This window comes from Apteryx rowi, unplaced genomic scaffold (assembly GCF_003343035.1).
Source record: "Apteryx rowi isolate R43461 unplaced genomic scaffold, aptRow1 scaffold_17, whole genome shotgun sequence".
In the NCBI taxonomy this organism is placed as follows: domain Eukaryota; kingdom Metazoa; phylum Chordata; class Aves; order Apterygiformes; family Apterygidae; genus Apteryx; species Apteryx rowi.
In genome coordinates, this window is record NW_020447974.1 from 2363223 (window position 1) to 2388251 (window position 25029).

General features: G+C 39.9%; 1 protein-coding gene across 1 annotated transcript in view; it reads right to left on the minus strand.

Annotated features, from left to right (window-relative positions):
• The window catches only part of FBN1 (fibrillin 1), a 146730-nt gene that overhangs the window by 84326 nt on the left and 37375 nt on the right, over positions 1–25029 (minus strand). Inside the window, exons 4-10 of the mRNA XM_026060519.1 lie at positions 22271–22468; positions 18817–18942; positions 13611–13736; positions 9419–9577; positions 5862–6029; positions 4423–4563; positions 3779–3898 (exon numbers count right to left, since the gene is read on the minus strand). Of these exons, the coding sequence (XP_025916304.1) occupies positions 3779–3898; positions 4423–4563; positions 5862–6029; positions 9419–9577; positions 13611–13736; positions 18817–18942; positions 22271–22468 (1038 nt within the window). The remainder of the gene's footprint in view (positions 1–3778; positions 3899–4422; positions 4564–5861; positions 6030–9418; positions 9578–13610; positions 13737–18816; positions 18943–22270; positions 22469–25029) is intronic.

The window sequence follows — 25029 nt, forward strand, 5'->3', positions numbered from 1 at the left end:
TGTTCTTCATCAAGGCCTGGACCATCTCCCAGAGATTCCTGCACAGAGGGGACTCTGCTCACAAGGACCTCAACCAGCCCATGCAGACGCATCCTCTATCACGCAATCACGCTGTTTTCCTAAATATCCCGAAGATGCTCCTCCCCAAGCACTCTCTGCAGAAGGGCATTGCTGCACTCAGGAAGGAGCAGAGGACCGAGCATCCTCCTGAACTGTGCCCCTGCTACCTAGACAGGTATCTGAGGGAGAACTGATGCCTCTTGAAATTGTGAATCTACATTTGCTTTCTTAGCAGCATGGTACTTCTGGGAAGCTGCTAAGAAATCTCTGAAAATGACGGTTTTGTAAGCAAAGCAAACAGACCAGCAGAGGCAGGAACTGTTCAAGTGACAGCTTGCATCCCTCTTGATATCTAGGAAAAGCACACAGGCTTAATAAACCTCCCCTCACTTGATAAACAGGCATAATTGATCAGTAACGGGAAAATTTTGAGTTTTCTCTCTACTTTGTCCCTTTCCTCCCCTCTCTTGGCACTCAGCTGTATGTAAGCATGGCTTCAGTTACTCTGCCAGCTGTTCTTCCTTAGGGCAGGCAGAAAACCTACATCAGCTCTTGAGATTTTTCTGGCCTTTTATTTTTAGGTTTTGTTAGGCTCTTTACCTTCATGCATCTGCTGCCAACTAAGTCATGGTGCAGAAAGTTGACACAGAATTTTACTGTTCTTTACGTATAGGAGGGTGACCAGAGATTCACCACTTGCTTCTGTTACTTGTGTAATTTTCAAAAATTGTGAAATAACATGATTGGTTTTTTTCTTTTTCAGAGAAACTTCCAAAAATCAAAGCACCTCTCTCACTGAAATGTTTGTAATTGCTGTCATCTCCATGTAAGGTCTGACCACCTCTTCCTTCCTGAAAGGTCAAATAGATGATAGGAAGTGCTTTGCTACTTAAGCTTTGACTCCCATACAGTCAAGCCTTTCACAGCTAATGTCATAAGATTTCACATTTTTTCAGGTCCATTTTACATCCCCTCTTCTGCCATTGAAAAGTATGTTTTTGATCACTAATCATAGCACTGATTGCTTTATTCATCTAAGAACTTAATTAACAAGCTCATTCAGCCAAAACCCTACTAAAATTTTAAGAAATCCAAATTATAGTTGAATCAGTAGCTTGCAATATAATCTGCAATTTGTTGTCGGTTATCTATCAGACTTATCCTGCGGAAGAAAACCACCCATGGAACCTCAGAGCAAGGAACAGATAAACATCTTGTCATTATGGAGACTTCATTTTCCAAGAATGGATGTAAGGGACATTTGACTTTTGCAAAAGCATATCAGCACAGACACATCTGTGGGTGCAAAAAATAAAACCTCAATATACAAAGCAGTCATGAAAAGTAATTTTACAGCAAATGCTGATTTTGGCAGGCACCACTGCTATATGTACATTTTGCCAACTGCACCCCACTAGCCTTTTTCTTTTTCCTAAACTGGTCCTAAAAATTTCTTCAGAAAACAAAGATTCTGCACATCTTAGCACTTTCCGAACTGCCTGTCAAGCAAGCAGAGCTCCAATAGACAGCAAAGGAACTGCTAAGTGACCACACTTTAATGTCATTAAGCTACTGGGCTTCTGACAATCATGTGTTTGTTTAATGAATCAGTCAAATGAAAAGCGTGTGACAAAAATGACTCATGAGTAAATTCATCACCACTGAGGCTCCACTTCAGCACTCCTTCGCCACTATTCAGATGATCTATGAAGATGCTTCTGCAACATGGCTGTTTGGCAGGCAATTAGGTCAAATATTCCCAGTGACAAGCCTCAGTGGTGCTGGCTCTACAAGTCTTCCTGGACCGGATAAAGTTTCTGTACCACAAATACCCCTTTCTGATTCACAAAGGAAAAAAATCACACGCTAATACAGAGAGTTTTCTTCTCTGGCTTTTTAGAAACGTGAGTAATGATTGAGAAGATCTCTCTTCCCTTCACTTGCTAACACATTGTTATTCTGCCCTTCCGTCTCTGATCCTTTCCTGTGAGTATTTTATATAGTATTTCATTAAAATAAAGCTGAAAGACTCTGAATAGCTTTTTTTTTTAGCTCGTATCTGCCAGATTGTTAACTACATGACACTATTCAGTTCTTCCCCTCACTTGATTCCTCTAAGGAGCACCTGATACTGTCCTGCTCTTGTGGCCACTGCTGCTCACTGCGTTTACTTCCTCTTGTGCAGCTCATACACCTCACTGCAGTTGCTAGCAACAAGCAAATAAAGATTTCTGCCAACAACTAGTACACATCAGGTCGCTTTGTGAGCAAGAAGGATGAGACGTAATCGTGGGCTTCTACATTTGTATGCAATAACTTGCTTTTATACTCATTACTGTTGACTTAGAACTGGTAACATGTTGACAGCCACTTTCTGAACTTAATTGGTATTCTCACTGCGCAATACATCCCCGAATTAACCTCTCCTGCTGTAGGTCTCATGCTACTGTGACTGCCAAGCCATAGGTATGGAAACGATCTGCTGAAGCTCCTTCTGTAACACAACTGCTTTCTAAGGCAATACACTACTAAGTACTTTTTTGTAATGCTGCCTAACATATTCACTGCATATCCTGCCTGTTTCCTAAAGAAACTCCTCAAAAAGCACGTGTTGTAACTACATGGATGAAACAAGTCCTTAGCCAAGCTAATCATTTTGGTTTAGCATGAAAAAAAAATTCTCCCACTTCGAGTGCTAATGTCACAGTTAAAGGAGTTAAAAGCTCCTTACAGAAGGCCAGAATTTTCAAATTATCCCATTTTTCTTCCTAGTTTCAAGTATCTCCACTATTATTCTCCACTTCAGAATGAGTGTGTGCCAAAGGAACCCTTCTTTTAGGGCAGAAGACAAAATATAATGAAAATAAGTTGTGAATTTGAGCAATCAAACTTATCCTATTTCATGTAGATGCTTCATTTCTGGAATGTTAAGGTAGTCAATCACCCTCCTGACAGAAGCCTCTCATATCACTTAAATATAATGGAGTGTATCTACCTTTGCAGTTGCAGTCAAATTCACACCCAGAACCATTTGGGAGTCTGTGCCTGACAGAGGGCTGAACACCGAGGGGCTAAGCGTTCCCCGCTCCCATAACAAGACAGAATGAAGACCAGCAGGACTACTGTCTAGCCTGTTCTTTAAAAATTCCCATAACGGGGATTTCACAGGTTCCCCAGGTAGCCTTTTCCATACCTTATTTAAGCTTTCATTGTTGTAATTTACATTGATTTCCGCTTTGGACCGTGGGCAGGAAGAACACAGAGCACTGTACTCTTATATTTACCCACGGGAAGACTTATGCTTCCTCCCAACTCTCTTAGTCTTTTAACAGCCTTCTGTTGGTAAAGGGCTACTCCAGAGAAGGGGTGTTTAGCTGTCCTTGAGATGACCAAGGAGCAAAAGAAAAAGAGTGCCTGAACAGTTAAAAAACACAAAACAACCCCCCCCCCCAAAAAAACCCAAAATCTCTCTTCCACCTCAAAGCCAAGAAATGGTGCCAAGATAGTTTCTGCACAAGACAAAGTGTCTCTTTTCTTAACTCAGTCTGTGAACAGCCAACTCAGGTAGGTTAATCATTTTGAAAAAGCATTTTTTACTGCTGTATTTGATTTATTTAAAAAAAAAAATCTTATCTAACACGTGTTAAATTTTCCTTAAAAATATTTTCCCTCCTAGTATGTATACAATAGTACAGATATGGCTATAAAACTACTTTACCTCGGCACTCTGTTCTAGTCGGTGTACTCTGATATCCTAAACGACACTGGCATATGTAGGATCCTTGGGTGTTCACACAGTCTCCGCTGATGCATGGATTCTTCTCACATTCATCGACATCTGTAAATGACAGACAGTATTTTACTGTCTTAGTATTTTACTAAGACATTGGTTGAAAAGTAGTCAGGTCTATAGGGTTATTTTATTGTTTTGTAGTTGGAGAAGTAGCATTCTGCAGTTTGGAAGGAAAGGGGCAGCTAATCCCTGCTCCTGTCATCAAGATCTTGCAGAGTTCCAAAATTAAAGGCTCAAGAGCCCATCACAATACAGGTCATTTTAAATCACTAATAAACACATTATAGTCACATGTTAGTAAAATAAGTAATCCTTACTTCTGCATAGTTTTGTGATAAATTACAAGATGTTAAACACTGTCTTAAAGGCAAAACTGCTGTAATAATGACTTTGCAGTTGAAAGTAATTAYGTTTTGCCATCTTTGTAAATATGAAGTCTATTTACTGGGTTTTTTTGTTTGTTTGTTCTTTAAGAGAAATCACTTAGGGTCCTTACATTGTGTGGAAAATATATATATATTTTTTTAAACAAAATTCCATTCTGTGATTTACAGCAAAAAAACGCATACCAATGCATTCCTCTCTAACATCTAGTTGGAATCCTTTGTTGCACTCGCAGCGGTAGCTCCCAGGAGTGGGAATACAGCGTCCGTTAAGACAGAGATGTCGGAACAGCTGGCAATAGTCAGTGAAGTTCACCGGCAAGATCACTGAAATAAGAGAGTTGGAAAAATATCTTAACAGTTCATCATAATCATTTTATGTAATCTGCAACTTGTGCAGCATTTTCCATCGAAAGTCAAGAGTTACCTTCTACCTCAATGCGAATTACATAGCAAATCAGCACTGAGAAGGAGAAAACATTACCTTGTCTCTAAAAGTTCTATCTGAAACCAGCTAGTAATCACTGACTTTTTATTTTGACAAATCTGTTTTCCTCTTCTGCAGGACAAAAGAGGATTGACTCTGCCCATATTTAGGTACAAAGGGGGTGCAAGGCACTGCAGGGACTCTACTAAAAGCCAACAGTAGCAAGCGGCAGCCAGGCAGTGGTTCAATTATGTCAGTGTTTATCGAGAGCAGAGAGAAGACGGAGGGATAACCCCAGAAGGTAAGCCTATACAGTCCTTGGCAGGCCCATGTGAGCTGGCTCTGTCCATGCTCCCAGCTGACCAGAAACTGCGTAGCTACCTCAGTGCAGTATTAGGCCTGAGTTAATAAAGTTTGCCTCGTGCGCTTATTAGCTCAGCTTGATGCTAAACCATGACTACGTAGTTTCGGCTGGTGCCGGCGCAAGCAGAGCCTGCTTGCATCTGCACAAAGTGTGGGTGACATGAGCTTGTGCTTACTTGCAAAGGATTTGTGGCTATGCCAAATGCTTTCAGGGTCCTACTGTGGACTACGGGCACTTAGCAAATTCACTGAACAAGGGACGGAATAAGGAACATACCAATATCTTGCTCTGGCTTCCTCCTTGCTCTAGGGAAACCTAATCTATCCATCTTTTTCCCTGAAAAAGTTCGTTCCTCACACTGGCTCAGCCTCAGTGTCCAGCAGATTAGTACTGCTGTCTGGCCATTTTCTACCTAACCAAGCAAGAGTGAGGAAAACAACCTGACAGCTGCTGCCTTCTCCCAACCAAGTTCTGTAACATAAGCAGCCACCATAACTGAGTCGAAGAGCTACTTATGTTTCTGACTGTTGACATGCAGCAAAGCTCACAATATTCTTAAAATAATGTAGTTATTACAACACATGGGCCTTAGTAAATACAGTGAGAAGTAATGTTGGAATCCTAACTTGATAGGGAAGACATTACCAATGAGGTACACCTGCTGCTAAGACACGGGGCAACCAAGCTATGATTAGAATACACAGAGACTAGAGAGATACAAAAGGCAAACAAAAGATACCAGCAGCTGCAAGGAGCAAATTGCTCCTAAAAATGCGTGTTTTTAAAGAAGCTAAATGCAAACAGTGCAGGAAAAGGTTAATATTTCATGCTTACCATGAGGCGGTGGAGCACGAGATGGATAAACAATTTCTGGCTGAGGGACCAGAGGAGGGTAAACACCAGGAATAACTGTATCAGGCGGGATGATGTCAGGACGGCCCGGAGGAAGGTCAGGTCTTGCTGGCAGCATAGCAAATACTGAGCACAATTTGCGATACTCATCTGAAACACGAAAACACGAACACCGTTTTAGACTCATACAGCCATTCCATTTAATCCAACCATCCCCCTTTTCACACAGGGGAATTTTCCCCCTTTTCAGACCAGCAACAGCAAATCTTAAAAAATCTGGAAAATCTGAGGCTATGTCAGTTTTCTTCATAGTAACAAGCTTTGTTCTGTGAATCAAGTTGTTAATCCAAAGAAGGAAGTCATATGGATTGTCAGAAGACTGCTAATAAAAATATTACTGACATTCTGTATTTTGAAATTCAGCAGTGAGGGTGGGACCTGATCCCAATCTATTTAGTCTACTTTCAGGCAAAATCTTTGGCGAACTCAGTGGCAAGTTTACCTAAAGAAGGACTTTTGGACTTGATCCCAAGTTAATTTAATATAAAACTTGCCACAGAGTTAGAAAAATAATGAACAAGGAAAAACACGGGTTTCAACTGGTGTCTTAAAACTTAGCTTCCTTAAACAAAGAAATATAAATATAAGCAATGAGGCAAAACCAATTAGAGAATGAATATCCTAACACTATTCTATTGTGAAAATAAGGTTTGTCAATAAAAGCAGAAACCAAATGAGGTGCAATCAAAGGAGTCTAGACAAAGAGAAACTGAGTCCGATCCACACTGAGTTCATCCTTCCCCAGCGGATGGGAAAATGATCTGTTTTGCTCCACGCACAGTCTGTGCTCAATGTTATACATTCTCCTATTGTTTATCCCTAAGCGGCATCTGTCCTACTGCCCCATTTTTCCTCCTGCACTCGACTCTTTTGTCTGTGGGAAGTGTGGGTTTGGAACATGCAATTCAAAGAGTGCACACAGAATATCTCAATTAAAGACCACATTTCCAGCTGACCTAATTCATGTCCACAATTCATGTGTATACAAATAACTATTTGTGCAGTCAATATCTTTGAATTTCAAAACTTTAACGTTTATGGCACAACAGGGGAGAAGAATTATATACTGAAAACAAAATGCTGAGGAGATGAATGAATTCCTGAAATAATATGACAAACTAGAAATCAAAAATAAATTCAGTGTTTGGAGAACTACAGTAGGTATTTCAGCCTTCAGCATTTTCATCTCATGTCTATTTCCACCTGTAAAACATATTAGACACTTTTCCTAAATCACAGTGGATTTGATAAATGAACATGATAATCTAAGATTCTGCTTTTCCTTATTATAATCCTTGCATTCATTTTAATGCTTTTCAGGGATCAGTTTGTTTCATATGCCATTGTATTTCCCTCTGTTGTTCGGTCAAGTGATTTTAACCTTTAAATCATTCCCAAGAATATTTTACTGTTTTGTTTATTGGTTTTGTTCCAGCCTTATATTTTGCCTATTCGTAAGCAAGCTGAATCTGCTCTCAGTCAGTGGTCTACCTGTGATAAAACAGACATGGAAACATTCAGAAGAAACAGTGCCTGCATAAGTATGGATACAACCTCCAATACACAAGTGTTTGTTAATGATGGGGTTTTTTAATAGTCAATTCTCTAGTCAATCATTCTCTACAAAACACTGGTTACTCATTTTGAAAGAAATAATACTGGTTTTTTTTGTTTTTTTTACTCTAGATTGGTAACRTCCAATTATCCAAAGCCAATCCACCAAAAGCCTAGGCTTTCCATATAAAAAGAAGTCAGGGTTCTGTAGCTGGCCATCCATTGAACCGAGTTAGCACACATGAAGGAACTGTTCAGGTGAGAATACACATGACTGGATCCCTGAGATGCCACTTTTAAAGTATTTATAGCGTCAGTGGTGAACCCTGCCATTTTGTATAACAATTACTGCTGTGTTATGCAATGAAATTCAGTGCGAGCCCTTTTTATTGCAACTCTAATCTCCATGTGTAATTTCTAGCAATAAACAGCCCATTTTATAGTAGCATCTGGGTCCGCTGCCCACACTGGATATGCAACCACTTGGTTACATTATGTAACTACTTTATATTACAGTAAATTTCCATTTCAGAGTTAGAGAGACTTTGACTCACTGGTATCATTCACTTAGAGCTCTAAATTTCTCATCTTGCTCTCTCAGGATATATTGAGGAATGACTGAACTTAACTGAATAAGGATAGCAATGCCTTGCATACATGTAAGGCCTTTCAAAGGATTTCAAAGCACTTTTCATAAGACAGTAATTTAACAGTCTTAATTTATATCCCAAGTCAGAAAAACAGTGGCATGTAACTATACTCTGGAAGACCTTACATGGATTTATGAGTCAGGAAGTCCTGGCTTCTAGTGCCCTCTCCACCACTTGTCTCAACCTGCAGCCCTGGCCAAATTACTTCACTTTTCCACCCAGTTTATTCACCAGTTAGATATGGATAATCAGAAAATATGTAAAGAAAAACAGGAAACATGTTAAGATTAAGTAGAGCTTCCTCCTTTTCTTCCCATCAAATGAACATCAGACTACACTGTTTTCTTAGCATTATTCTAGTCAGTCCTGGACATTTAACATTTTTAAATATTATTAAGAAGATAGCGACAGAAGAGGTAAAAGACTTTGAAGAGTTCTCATCTTACATTTCTGCTCCTGTATTGGGCAGCTTCAGTCAAGGGATTAAAACAAGGATTATCAAGAACAATGAACACTCCCATAGGTGGTCTCCAGCAATTTTTTCAGTGTTATGCTGCTATAGCGTGACCACCCCATTCCTTCCTCCCTAAACTCTGCACCTCAATTGAGCTCCCCCCAGCAATCCTCAAGCTTCTTGTACTCTTCTTTACTGCAGCATTTCAGTAGGTCTCCAGTCCTAAGCAGTCTCAAAAGCATCCTTCCTCCACTCTCTCACACTTAGTTTCACAATCTGCTCATCATCTTCTCTAAATTCATACTTCACATTATCTGGAGATCTCAATACATAGCAAGGCAATAAAGCACAGAACATATTTTGGAGACACTCAGTGGAATTACATAATTTAAATAAAATCATGTTCACTGTTGAATTTAAGGAAATAAATAGCACCTCAGGAAACTGAGCATGAGACAGAAGAAAACCCCATTTCCTGGTGGGAAAAAATTCCAGGGGGAATAAGGATCGATTAGAAGGATCTGGAGGAACCTGAAGCTACAGAGCATTTTGAAAATGAAACCTGAATCAAATGAGGTCACAACATCTAGGCTACAAAATGTTCACTATCAAACAGATAAATTCCTTTGAGTATGTCTGCATGTGGTCCTGAGCAACTTCCTATAGTCCTACCCTGGTTGGACTACACAATCTCCAGAGGTGCTTTCCAACCTCAATCATTCCATGTGACTCTTTTTGTAATGAAAATATTACTGATAAAGGAAAATCACTGCCTAATTCAGTGTTCAATCACCCTTGTAAGAATACAGGTGGATTCATACCAGTAGATCTGATCGGACACATTTCAGGAGCACTCACTGCACCAGAAGACCAGCATCGGCCGCTGTCACAGCAACAGTGCATTTTGGATAAAGGCTGTGGAAGCTGGTTGCCGCAGCGCCCGTTGGTCAGAGAAGAGAAGCAGTATCCAGGACGCATGTCTAGCAAGAGAAAGGAAAGGATATGTAATCACTAGTCCAATGAAGTATGTGACTTTTACAAAAGACAAAGGTACTGTTTTTCTTGGTAGGTTACATTATTGGAAAAATAGCACTTCTAACATTAAAACAATCAGAAAGTAGAAGGCAGAAAACCTGAAAGATCTAGAAAATATTTGGGCAAATTGGGATTCATGCAGGTATAATGTCTCCTGTGTGAAAGTTGAAGTGAAATATGTGACAGCAATAAACTACAGTGGGAAATGTATATTCAGTAGATAATAAAATACGCTTCAGTGCCTTCAAAGAAAAATTCCAGTGTCATCTCTACTAAAGGTAGTACCAGATCAGTTCTGTTTAAGCTTTGGTTTGAAAGCAACTGATGTACCGCAACTTATGGCATCACAGCTCCCGAAAGAGTAATTAATTTTTCATTAGTCCTGACTTCCTCAGCTGAAGTATGTAGTGATTTGACAAGATATAGGCTTGCAAGCAAGAAAGAGCAATGCAGCTCTAACTGGTGCCATTGCATTGTTTATGGAGATGGGTTGGCTTCCTGTCTGAAAAGGGCAAGAACGTGCTGTACAAAACATCCTGTACCCAAATTTCACACGCTCAGCTCAAATAAGCTCAAATAACACTTTACAGAGATCTCCTAGCTTAGAGAAGGGGCAGAAAATGTGGATGGCAGCAAATAAATGAATAAATAAAAGAATAATCTGAAGCTCTGAGCAATTGTTTCACAATAAATATGTCACATCATGTCAAATTCCATATAAGCTGTGGTGTGATTTGATGCTGCATGATAAACTAGACCATGTTTATTTCTACAGAACAAGAACATTTGCTGTCATAATGTAGAGGAAAAAGTTGCAGACATAACATTACAACACCAGTCACCATTCCCTAAAGAAACAGTATCTCAGTTATCCAGGGCATGGTGGAGTCATCTGTCTAATACCTGCAGTTTTCAGAGTTTACTAGCTATTCTAGTGGATATAAAAAAGCAGGGAAGTTTCTTATTATTTTGAGGAAATTGATATATAGTGATATGTTGGGAGAGTCTGTGATGGTTCTGCCTTTTATTAGCTGGAACCCTGAACAGGGATATTTCTGGTGGTACAGCTGAGGGAGTCAGTTGGCCTTTGCGTCCAAACTCTAGAGTTAGGTCATTCTTATAACATAATGGAAATGTGAAATGGAGAAGATCTATTCAGTTGTGTTGCTGGTCCTCCATTTCCTCCTGGTCCCCAAACACACACGCTCCTTAATCTACCAGTTTAAAATGAAACAAAGCTTTGATGTAGACTGCTCCACACTGCATCTGTTACAGTTTTCTTCTTCGTATGCAGTGGAGAGATATACAGATGCTTAGGGTGACGCGGGGCGCGCAGTAAGGAAGGGAGTCCTCTAACCAACTCTGTCATCACCCTCTGAAATTCATCCTTCTCAAATTTGGTAAGGATCAAGCTTTGAAACCTCTGAAAGCAGTAATGGGCAAAAGGTGGGGAATGGTTCTGCAAAAGGCCTAGCCAGAGAAAGGAGACAGACTGCGGACTGAAAGGAGAAAGCATAAAGAAATTCAGCAGCTCCTTATTTTTTCTGGACTACCCTGGCTCTAATACCTAATGCCTTACAATTCTATATATTTATTTTTATTTTCTCAAGTGCACGATGTGCCATGAAAAGGTAAACACAGAGCAAACATCTTTGTCTACCCACAGTTGTAAGAGCTAATCAAAACCTACATCATTTTCAGAAAAAAAACAGAGAAATTTATGTGAAAAATGCCAAATCTTTTCATACCCTTAATCAGAAGTGACTTTCTCCCTACTTCCTGTTTTTTTCTCTTTCATTTTTAGTTGCAAAAAGGAAAGCACACACAAAAAAAGGGTGGGCAAGAATAACAGGAAAAAACTTTTTTCTGTTTCAGAAACACAAAATCATTTTCAGCTTTTAAATTTTTAATATTTTTCAGTAAAAAAAAACCCAGTATTTTGAAATGGCAAAAAATCACCATGAAGATAACTGTTTCAAGAAAAATGAGTCCTTCCTTCTTTTTTTTTTTTTTTTTTTTTTAAAGAAAAAAGGCAACCACATAGTAACATTCTGAGCAAAGGAATTTACGCCAGCTGGAAGCATGGGCCAACAGCTCTCTTCACAGTGCTCCCCAAGTACTTGGGTTGAGATGTCCTGCTTTTGTTTCTCCTCTTCAGCTCTTCTAGGAGATATTATCTGGTGCTTTGTCTACTCTAATTTTTAAGGTTTGTAGTAATGAAACTGCTGGTTCTTCCTTTGGATATTTGGCTCCAGTGCTGCTTAGTTTGAGTCCTGTAAGGGATACGTTTCTCAGAAGCACTTACTCATCTCTAACAAAATAGACACGTTCAGCTAACACTTTTCACTTAAGACAGGCACGTGGTAACTAAATAAAGACTACACGTTTTGCCCAGCTCTAATACAGATTTGGGCTCTATCCTTGTTAACATGGCAAGTATGCAGTCTGCATATCAGGCATAAATCCAGAATACCTGCAGATAATTAATAGTACTTCCCATTTAGCACGTTTTGCCTTGGACATGAAGCCAAAATTTTAATGATGGCTCATGGACTGGCATATTAATTAACACAGCCTGTCATCATTTAAATACCTAATTCTTTCACTAAACTATTTCAGCCTGGAAATACAGCAGGTAAAAAAGGCTGGAAACTGGCAGGAATATAACATGGGTATGAATTTTGGGCTATTCTAACTGAGCAATGAGTATAAAAAGTAGAAAGCAGACAGAAATACTGCATCTCTGTACAAGTTCATTACTATAGAAAGGAGCATCTTTTCCATAAAATTAAGTACATGCAGTAATCAATAATCCACACAGTCATTTAGGAGCTACTAATCTGAAGCAATAAGAACAATGCTCCATTGGCATTTTAAGTGTACAATATGCATCCTATCTACCAAAATGCTGTTCTTGATAATGGAAGAAATAAAGTTCATTTCTCACAACCTACAGAAATAGAATGGTACTATTCAAAATGAATCATATTCCAAACTACTTCCAGATTTCCAGGGGAAATTAGTATCATTTGGTACTTTTCCCTGTGAAGTCATTTTTGTTCAATCCTTTCCCAAATGCTTTTCTACAAAAGATGCTAATATGGGAAGCTGTCTTGAACCCCTATGCTGTCAATGTGTGTAAGCTTCTGAACAAACAAGCCAAAACTRTGGAAATGAAACTTTTCCTTAAATGACAATGAATGCTCACAATTCAGCTCTGACAGTGAAAAAAGTAATGACTGCTTAAAAATGAGAAAAAAGACATAGAACGAAATACTTGACCTGCTTCGCAGCAGGCTATATACTTTGCAGAAGTACTGCGTAATTCTGCTAACTCTATCCTTTCATGGCTTTGGCACTAAAGTGGCAGTCATTTAATTCACACAGTCCTTTGGTACCCGAGTTTGGAAGACTAGTTCTGCTCTATCACAGTGAAAGCTAGAAAGAACAGCAGTGCTAAATCATCACCATCATGGAAGCAGCTACACGTCCCAGATCCAGCTTATCACACTACTTCCTTTAAGGAAAAATATCTGAATTAAGATCATAACAGCTGGAATGAAAAAAAAAAGGGAGGAGGTGAATTATCTTCTTACTCAGTCATGTTTGCTTTTTTAAATGACTGCTGAATATAACATGGACTAAACCAGAAAGTAACATGAGAGAAAGTAAGAATATCAAGGAGATCTGTTAAAACAAGTTCTGCCTATTTTAAGGCAAAAAGTATGGCATGACAGAAAAATCCTAATAATAAAAATGGGAGGGAAGGTCACAATGAAGGAAGAGGGAAAGAGGAAACATCCTGCAAATGGAAAACTCACTTCAGAAAACAGATAGGCACACGATATACTTTACATAAACAAAGGATTTCAAGAATATCTGGTGTTGAAATACATTTCTGGCACAGTGTTATCCATTTCAGAGATTCATGAACGCTCATGGCACCGACTGTTTTATCATTCACAGTATTCTACTCACCTATGCACTTTAAGCCATCAGGAGCTGTATAAAACCCTGGTGGGCACTTGCAGAAGTAACTGCTAACTGTGTTTGAACACTCTCCTCCATCACAGATTCCAGGAATGGTGCTGCATTCATCAATATCTTCAAGAGAAAAAAAAAAAAAAAAAAAGAGGAGCAGGGGCAAGTTAGTTCTGGCATCAGAATATACATTTTATAATAACTATTAATAATCAAATTCTCCATGGTCCCATAAGCACTAAGAGCACAAACAGCAGTTTCGAATATGGATCAGGATCTTATTTTGTTAGGCATTTTATAAACACAAGTGAAACAGAATCTAAAAAAATATTATATCTGTAAATTGCAAAAAGCCAGAGAGTTTGTTTTACTATTAATAATGATGGACAAAAATCTAAAACTGCACTGGGGATTTACTAACTGTAAGTAAACCATGACCTCTCGAATTTGAATTCTGCACGCTAGAATTATCAAACCTGTTTTAAGAAAATTGTTGTGGCACCTGCAATGACCACAGTGATCAGTAGCTTTATGTTTATGTCTCACATTAACTCCAACAGCGCAGTGTCTCGTAACACCAGCCTTAGGCAATGATTCAGTACGGACTTAAAGGAAGTACAGCATCTACCGAACTGCCCATCCCACGTCTCAGTGCATTTTTGTTTTTTTTCTTGGAATTCCCCCATATAGAAGTATTGACCAGTCAGACACTGCTTAAGTAATGCAATCTGACAGGATTTCGTTCAAAGCAGGATGACTGCAGGCAACAAAGATTACCTTTCCTGCTTTCGCCTTTAAGTGAATGTTCTGAAGTTTCAGCAAATTTCTAGACAGAAACTGAAACATCTACCACAGAAAGCATGACAAAAGTCAGGCAATGTCCATAATTTGCCTAAATTTTGTCAGCAATTTTAAAATAAAATTCATATTGTGAGTGTAATCATTAAGAAATTTTGATCCATATACTAAGCCATCATCATAGATCTAATGCAGAGAAATTTTCAAAATCTGCATAAAAAGATAACAAATACCTTCTTATATCTGATCATACCTGCATACACAAACAGAATTTGCACTGCTTCTGCCACAGCTAGGAGCTTATAGTATCTACTGTCATGCAAATAATAAACCTGTGCCATCTCCAAATGCTCCTTAGCTACCCTCAGTAGCCAGCCTGTGACACATAGCTGCTTTCCCCCTGGTTTCCCATGACTTGTCTTACAACTCAGCTGCATCTACTTAGCACTGCTCTCATCTTCTAGGAACCTGGAGTCCAGCTGAGCTTAAAGACAGCTCGCTTTTTCCACGGTACCTACAAGAAGAACCAGCAAAGCGGACCAGAAAGGGAGGCTACTCTTAACCGGCTGTCACAGCCGTCCACCGTCACCAAGTAGCTCTCCTGACAGTGAGAACCCAGTGAGAAGTAGCAGCACCACAGGACGCTCTCCAACCTCTCCTCCAGAGACCGGCAAACAGATAGACACATGGCTGTAATAATGATTTCACCAACCACAAAAATTTCTGAGATGAAATACTGCAACACCACCCAACACACCAAGGCAAGAAGTGAATAATATTTTAGTCATTTAAAATGATTGGAGGAATTTAAATGTAACGCCTAAATTGGAAATTGGCCCCAACAGATGGGGGAGACACCCGAAGTCCCGCAGGACCGTTAATGAGCTTTTTAGCAAGCAGAGAGGATCTTAGTTCTACTCCTCCTGTGCAGGGAATAATATAACAAGGATCAATTCCTCTTCCCCTAGGTGAAGAATCGGATGGTCTAACAGTGTCGTGGGACTTGCCTTTGCGGGAGAGCAGTGGAGGGACCAGGGGTGGCCCTCAGACAGGGGGACCGAACGGACAGACCCGCTCGGAGCAGCGCAGGGCCCCAGCCCCTTGTGCACGCACTCCCCCAGCACCGACGCCACGCCGGCTGTCACGATGTGGGTCACATTCCTCGCTTGGGTGTAGCAGAGGGGTGTGACGTTTTGTACAGTGCTACTTAGAGGGTGTTGCCAAAGCCTCCAGCCCAAGTGCCCTGGGAGCGCTGCTAAGAGACTTTTGGCTTCTGCTCCAGGATTATAGTCCACAGGAGTCCCAAAAGTCTCAGTGACAAAAAATGTGGAAATTGAATTTTGGTCTGAATAGAGTCCTTAATTAACAGAGAAAAATGCAGTTGTAAGTGGATCAGATTCAAGCATCTTCTGACTCAAATTCACCAGTGTTTATCTTAATGTCAGTGTTGCCACTGTTTATATAGAGTCTGACCTTTTTAAAAGCAAAATCCCCACTCTTTATTTTAGGGTTGAGCCCAACCCAAACAGTATTTCATTATTTATATTAGTGTTGACATTAATATAAGCAATATTGTCATTGTTAAGCATGCGAGTTTTGTAAAGGTAAGTATACTTGGTGTACTCACAGTCATGAATGTCGCTCTAGAAAAAATTACTCCCACTCACCACAAAAACATGCTTACTTCAGCATTAATGCAACTAGAACAGGAATGGTGATATGAAGCACTGAAATAACGTAACACTTAAAATCTAGTTTTCCACCACCTGTGCTGATACACAGAACATTGCCCTACAGGTCTCATTTTCCCTCTTGTTCTGCTGTCTCATTATATCTCATGATTTCTGTTGTGATCTATACTCGATTGGAGAGCCACTGAAAAACAGTGCTGATAATCCAACAGGTAGCTCCCAGTTCTGCTAGACCGGTGACCAAGGAAACACTACAGCTGCCAGCAGTCGCATTTGCTGAACAGGATGTTGAACCAAGCACATGATCATATGTTAATTATTCAGTGTTAGATTTAATTACAGTCAGTTACAATAAGCCAAGTACTTTGTCTTCTAGTGGAGATTTCAATTTGAGTAAAATGCAAAGGGATAATTTAGGAAAGCAGAATGGATATTCAGTAGTTGTGTGATTACGCTCTCAACTCTTAAATCACTATGCTATTTCTAGCAYGTGGTATAGGGCTGCTACTTTTAATTCCTTGCACTGTATTAGGACCAACAGGCTTTAACTAAAATTGCTATGGCAGGAGCAATACACAGATGTAGTGAAAGTATGTCTCTGCCTACTGAACCTCAGCAATGCACAGGCATAAAACAGAAGAAAGGAAGCTTCATTCACCCTTTGGAGCCAGGCAATCACTCCGAAGAGCTTTCACAACATGGTACAGGAAATTCATGTCAGGGTTTGGAAGTGAACCAGGGTATCCCAGGTCCTTGGGTCCAGTGCCTTGACTGTGACCAAGTACAGGCTCTGAAGGTGGGTTTTCTCTATATGATTAAGCAGTCAAAAGCCTAAAAATCGTTGTGGCAATGTTTATACGATCCAGCTTAGGTAAACCTACAGTTTTCAGTTTTCCAAGTACTAATACTTAACAAGACACAAGTTCAGTCTTCCCTATTCACCATCTTTGTGATACTTCATCCACAGAGGGAAACACTTGCAATGTTACTACTCTAAAGTTGGGCTACTCTCTGCCAAAACTACTGGTAGTAAATCTGAAAACCCTACTGTGTACAAAATCCTCTGAAATTGCTTTCCCTAACCTCCAATTAAATTATAAGATTTTGCTTGAAATAGGGATTTTTCTTTTGAAAGAGTAAGTCATAATTCTTCCTAAATGATTAAAAAATTTTGGGTACCTCCTTAAAGGCACCTTACCCAGAAAGGATGGATGCACACCTCACTTTTACAATCACACTCCTTTATGATGTTGGAAGCTGGCACTCAAAAATCATTAACCACTTTTGAAACTTGTCTGCTCATATGAATTTAATTTTTGTATAATGCCTGAAAGGAGGATCAATTTTCAGAGTTTAAAAAGTATCAGGACTATACAGTAGCACAGATGGATCAAACTGTTCAATTGTCACAGTTTAATCCTACATGCCTTATGTATCCAAAATTCTGCTAAAATGAAGGAGAGGTCAGATAAAAAATGAAGAATCAGTCTTTACAGGAATAGTTCATGATGATAGCCCCCACATTCTGAATGCTTTATAAATGGCACATCAGTGAAGTCAATTTGGGAGTAAAGATTTGCACAGTATGACATTTGATATTAGGATCTGGCCCCTACCTAATGAAGACATATTGGTTAAAAGAGATTTTTATAGTAAGTCAAATCATAAAACCACAGGAGTGCTGGTTGGGAGGGACCTCTGGAAGTCTCTAGTCCAGCCTCCCACTTGGCACAGGACTACCACTGACACTAAGCTTGGGTCAGCCATGGTCTACCCAAATCTTCAAAATCTCTGAAGATGGTGATTCCACCACTCATCTAGTGACCTGTTCCAGCGCTGCACTACCCTCCTGTCAACAAAAAGGAATCTTAAATTCCTGGTGGTCATTCTTCATCATTTTATCTTTCCTAAGCGCTTGATCTGCAAAGTACTAAATGCTTGTCAAGCACTCGGGAAGCTACTCAGGACATTCAAAAAACACTCTGGGGCCAGATCCTCTACTGCAAAGTCAGTGACAGTTGACAAAGCCAGTGATTTACACGCAAATTTTCCCCTCTAAAATCAGGATTGCAGTATCTATTCCTGATTATTACATTATGGAGAGGAAAAAAATCAAATCAGAGTTAAGAATTAGCAAGATTCCATACACATGCAGTGCAGATTTCCACATTAATAGCTAGCACCTGCCATCCTTCGAAACTAGGATCACCAATAGAGACAAAATGTTTGACTTTTCTTAATATCTGCAACTATAAGGACGAGTTTACAGCTTAGCTGTGCAGTCTTCATTCAGCAATGTCAAACTCTCATTAATATCAAACACCATTTACCCGAGTAGATGGGGATGTGTGTAACTTTCTAGTCATATATACTTTCTGATAAATAAATTCACAGAGACGTGCCTCAAAAATTTCTAAAGCAACGTATCAGTTAAAAATATTTTTAGTTTTAATGTTAATTTGTTTCAGATGTACCTTTCAGTCTGTAAAATATTACATGAAAAAAAAAAGCTGGAAAAAGCTGCAGGGCCAATATTTAAGGTTCTCTGGTTTAGAAGGAGAAAGGACCATTATTTATATTTGTTATGAAAAATGTTATTTGCATACTCAACGCAAAAAGAGAGATTGCAAAGTTTGTGACAAACTTCTAAACAAAATTGGCTCCCAAAATATTTCCCCCATTTACTTGCAGAAGAAAGTTCTGTAAGTTCTTACCATCGCATTTTTGTGTCACTTCATTAAACTTGTGTCCAGCTGGGCATTTGCACTCAAAAGATCCAATAGTATTAATGCAATTTCCCCCTTGACAGATCCCAGGGATGGCTTGGCATTCATCCACATCTATCATATAAAAAAGGAAAAAACACCTACTTTTAATTCATTTCTCAAGAACAACCATAATAATTTGTCTACACAGAAATTAAGTAAATACGCTTAAATCTATTCTTCACCCATCATAATATTATACTTGCTTGTGAAGAAAGACACTAATTTTGAAACTACCCTATGCAAAGTATGATTAAGTACAGTTCTCTAAATATTTTCTGCAAGAAATCACATTGTTATTATTGTTACAGACATTAAACATCTAACTGCTATTGCTTTGTTTTTCCAAAACATCTGGGGAATAATGGTACAGAGAACACAGCCTGCCAAAACCCAGGGCCCTTTAAAGTACTGGAAGTCAGGCACCCAAAATCATTTGCCACTTGGAAAATCTTGGCAACGCCTTTCAGTGCAGAGCCCATGAGAGCAGAGCTCCCGGAGCCTGGACGAGCCGAGGAGCTGTGGATACCTTTGGAGGCCTCCTCCCCACGTATCATGCACAGCTCCTCAGCTCCTGGGGCCTCCTGGAGGGAACCGCACAGTCATTATTGATAGAAGTGATCAACTCTCCACTCCAATAAGATGAGGCACCAGCGACCGTAAGCTGTGGTTAGGATTTGACTCAAGGAGTTTCACAGCCGTAATTAATGTCTCAAGAGGCATTTTTAATGACCTGCTTAGACATTCATAACTTTGTTTTGCATTTTTCCCTTTATGTCTCCCTCTTTTCTTTTCTCACTCAGGCAAATGAAATGACCAAGATGATATCACAGGCTAGGTAGGAAGCGCAAGGCAAACATTTTCAAGGGGCCCCAGTTTCTGGCTGAACAACTGCTGCAGCACAACAACCTGCGTGTCATCGCTACGCTGCAAAAGTGCTGCTACGGCTCAGTAACAGCTAGAGGAGGAGGAACCACCGCAGCGGCAGACCGTGGACGTCTTGCTCACCGTCCCCCTGGGACTGCCCTGTGTCTGCTGCTCCTCCCTCCTTCGGGAACAAATGCAGCACCCACCCGAAAAACACCCCCAAATCCTTCCCGTCACCCATCGCCTCTAGGGGTACCAGCTGCTGCTGGGAAAACCTGATTTCTTGAATTCTTGGGCTTCTCACTGGGACTGGTTTCTACACAGGGACACAAGTTGAAGGAGATGGTGCCTTCAGACCTCCCTTTATAAACCCCAGAGAGCCAGTTGCAATGTGTCTTATAGTCTGAAAAGCAAAATACTACGTCCATACAAAAGGCCGAGAGGCAATTTCCCTGGGAGAAGGAAGTTTCACGAATGCCCAGGGGCATATTTGTGCCACATAGCAGAGTATTATGTAAAGATCCCTGAGCTGACTAAATCAGGCCGGGAAGCGCAAGCGGCAGAGCCACAGCAGGCCCGCGCCGACGCTTGGGCTGGGCGGCACGGGGAGCTCGCGTGGCCACAGCACCCGCCGACAAAGCCACGCCGCTGCTGCGACTCAGGCTGGTCTCTCCCTAAAGCAATGTGCAGTGTTTTAATAACAATAATCATGCCAAATTTCATGGCTCGGTATTGACTTTAAAAAAATGAATAAATAAAAATTAGAACTCATGCTCCTGAGTCAGGACGTCTGTTTCAAAATCCTACCTTTTGGCTTTCATTTTTGTACTTTGCATCTTTAAAAATTTCAGCTGTGATATTAATTTAACTTTCGGCCAGACAGACAAAGTCAAACTGTGGGCAGCAATATTTACTTTTTAAAACAAACTTGCCTTCACCCCCTCTGCTTTATTTTTTTCCGATTTATCCACACAATAATAACGGTTTCTTTTTCTCTTCAGAGAACCTGGATTTTATTTAACCTGCTTTCCTTTATTTAGATTGAATATGGATGTGAAATCCCTGAAATGTCTTCAGTCTGAATGAATGTTATCTGATTTCAAAAGGACTGGATTTAGTACAATTGCATGAAAAATAAGGCTAATATGTGGTTCCATAGCAAATCTGTTGAAATTATGAACACATTACAGGAGAGCAGATCAACTGGAAAGTACAAGTCAAACACACAGGGCCAAAACTGTGCTGGCACCATGTACAGATTAGCATAAATGGAGCTGCATGCTAAGAACTGTGCAGCAAGCAGAGACAGCCCGTGCAAAACCATCGGGGAGGTCACTGCAGCTTCTCCAGGACACAGACAAGAGGGACAGGAGTAGGTGCAGCACGAAGGCAGGGGCATGGGCCACATATTTACACACATAAAATCTCAGAACTGTCCAGAACCTCAGTTCACAGATTTCTGCACAGTTTAGCCCTGACCTTTAACAGAGAGGGGGGAAATAATGCCACAGGACAGCTGAGGTTAAAATACAGCACATCACGTAGCATACGCAAACATGCCCATCTCACAGCTCATCGTGCCTGTCTGCAGGCACCAAACAGGACTTGGCCTGTGATAGAGGATAACTACATTTTTATTGCAATGGAATGCCTTGAAGTTCTTCACAGGAATTTCATGATTAAATGAAATTACCAATAAACTTATAATCTTTATCATCTCCCCCATTTTCAAAAAATGCTGTATCTTATTAGAAAATGTTAGACAGATCAAAATAAGCTAGTCTCAAAGATATGGTCCTGGGAATTTATAATCTACATCAGTTTAATACATAGCTGCCCCTGTTAACTTTCTCCTGTTTCCTGCCAGACATCCAGACAATAAAAGAATTTATACAGCTGGAAGTATTAGAATAAAAGCCAAAAGCAGCGTAAGGACTTTCTATGGTAAGGCATGCTCAGAAAGAAGCAAGCAACATCTGGGTGGATTTTACGATTTGAAACAAATGCAAATGCATTTCCAAAATTGTATAAAATATATAATAAGGCATTTCAAATGGCACAACATGCACTTTTTTCCAGGACGAAGCAGTGGAGCTCAAGAGATACGATGCTCGAGATGAATCCAAAACCAACAATTCTGAGCTAAAAAAACCCACAACAGATAAATGGAACAATATCATCATAGATCGATTTCTGTATGTTTTGAGCGCTGTTTGAAACAGAACAAATTCCTCCATGGAATGGCCCAGTGGTACCCACAGCAAAACGCCCTGACAGAACCAAGCAAAAGCGCCACTGGCAGTGAGAAATTCATTAAGATGCTGGCTGCTCTCGCATGACCTAAGTTACTAACGTACTCACTTGAACATCGGGCACTCACTGAATCATGAAGTAATGCATCTGACAATGTTTTTCCATTCTTCACACTTATAGCAGAGAATGGCTTAGGACAGGTTATTCACAGCAGTGTAACGCAATTAACATTAATCCAGTAACAATTTCAGCAGCTTTTGGGGAAGCTTTGCTGCTAACCTACCTTGACAGGCTCCGGTTCGAATGTTTGGAATGAAACCTCGGCGGCAGGGATGCGGCTGGGCAGGACACATTTCGCAGGGGTGGCCCCAGGCTCTCCCAACGGTGGCACAGCACAGGGTTTTGGTGCAGACTATTCCACTGAGCTGTCCTTGGCACATCTGGTTGGTCACCAAAGTGAAGCACGGGCCAGTCCTGTAATCTGTGCCAAAGACAGGAAACCTAATCAGCATCACAGTACAAATACATGACAAAACTTATAATAAAGCATAACAGCAACAGACTCGGGCAAGTCTTCCGCACGTAAATTCCACACCTTACTCAACAATTTCACTTGCCAGTGCTGTATTGAGGATTTTTCTCAAGTTGACTTGTCATTCAAATCTATTGAGAACAAGCAGCTCTGTGAATTATTTTATCAGGAATACTAGATACTTAAGATTCTCCAGGTCCCCTTTGCAGCTTGGTTTAATCTCTAGTAGTACAATTTGGGAGGTCTTTTCACCAGACTGAATCCAGTTTGTTTTAAATATTCAGCACATTAATTAAAATAATACTGATAAAAGAGATAGAATATGTTTATTTCCACAAATGTTGTTCTCCAATGAGTCTCAAGCGATGGGAATACAGACTACAGGAAGTTTTTTGAGGATGGTTTTCACTGTTATTCAGCCATATGCTGTACCAGATATATGGGTAAGCTCTGCCTACAGCTGAATGGAGGGCATGTGGAACACATCTGCTTTGATTTGTTTATGGCAGGACAGGCCACTTATCCGACAGACAGAATTAAACTAAGATGTTAATAAAATACTACTAGGCTTTATTTTGTTCCATTCTCCAAGGGCAACAAGCAAACAGCAGTACTGCCAGCTCCTGCTGTCTCCTGCACATCCGGGGTGCACGCTCTGGCTAATTCTTCACAAGCAACCCTAAAACGTTTTCCTGTTGCAGTGCACCAGAACAGAGTCCAGCATCCTGAAAGCAGAGCCAGCAAATTATGAACCTGATGTTCGCCTGTACTGAAACAGTCACCAGGTGCCTGAGTCAAGGTCACTAAGCATCCACACTGCCTTGCAGCGATGACACCATAAATTCCTCCAATTTCCGTGCCACTTCCAAACTTTGTTAACAATTATATGTTTCCACTAGACCACTGACAAAATGTGTTCAACAGGGCAGAAATAAGAACCAATCCCTTCCCCACCTGCTCCATAGGACTCTTGCTGGACAAACGCTCCCAGATTGCTCCCAAACCAAGTGCACCTTGAAACCTATCATTTAACTGATCTTTATTCAAGTCCAGGGATGCTATGTCAATATACTGCAATTCTGCTGATTAATCAAGTCACTCTTTGATATAGAAAGTAAAATGAAGTCCTGTAAGATATCCAGTAGCTATAATATACTATATTGCTACCACTATATTTATCAAAAAAAAAATCTTCTCATAAAGAATAGCAAATTAATTTGAAAGACCTATTTCTTATAAACTTGTACTAAATGATGCTAATTATCATCTACTCTTCACTAACTATTAAGTCCTGTAATTGCTATTCTATCCTTTACCTGTTTAACAGACCTATAATTTTCCAGATCATCTCCTTTTTCCTTTTAAAATATTGGAAAAAAACAATTTTCTTCCACCTTCTGGAAGTTTGTCTTCTCTTTCAAGATACATGGAAAATTAACCTGCATGACTGTGAGAACCCTTTGGCTAGCTCTTTTCAGTCTCCCTGATGCCTGATACCTGGACTAGCTGTACAAAAAATATCTCAGTGCAATTACTGTTATTTAATATCATCCTTAGATGCTATCAGTTTACAAAGTTTGTTCTGTCCTATCCCCCTCCAAGCAGTGCAACTGCATTTACTGAACAATTTTCCCTCCTCTTCCTCATCACTGGCAATTCTGTCAGGCTCATCTTGAAATGGGTCAGAATTTTGGATAATATTTCTCATATCCCTGGTTACTTAATTCCTGTTTATTGCCTTGATTTTTCTGGCATCATATTTCTCATCATGGCCCTTCATCTCCCATATCAATTTCCCACACTGCAACTTCTATGAAGTTTTTCTTTTCCCATTTTTAAGCATTTTTGTTGCTACTTTGGAAACACGTAGTACAAAAATAAGTATTACTAGCTTCTGTCTTATTCCTTCTGCACACAATAAATGTATATGAGTCACAATCACTTACACCTAGTCCATTAAAAAATTTTAGTTCCAAGATCAACTCCTCATCCTTGAGCAAAATGAGGTCTAAAAGAGATTTCCACCTTATGGTATGCAAAACTTCTAACATTAAAACAATAGATGACAAATTCTTTAGGAACGCCACAGTTTTGTGCTCAGACATGAAACCTCCAGCCTACCTCCTCAGAATGAAATCCCTCATGGCAGATTGTCCATATACAGTTTACACATAGTTAAAAAACGAGTTATCTTGTTTCCTCTGTTGCAATGAGAAGCATGCATCAGACAGTATCGAATACCTCATCTTGTATTTTACTTTAGAATATAAATGAATCAGCATTTAGGATCATTTGCTTTCAAGCTATAAATGACTTAGCAGTGGCTAATATGACTTAGAAATATTGTGAACCCAGTGAAGTTAACTTCATAATCATGCTAACTCTTTCACAAGGTTTCAATAACAAAAAGTAGGTCAAATATGTGTTCAAACACAAGCAAATCCAGCTCTTTGTTATTATCCGAGTTCACAGACTTTACTATGCAGAATTACAGAATTTCTCTTCATCTA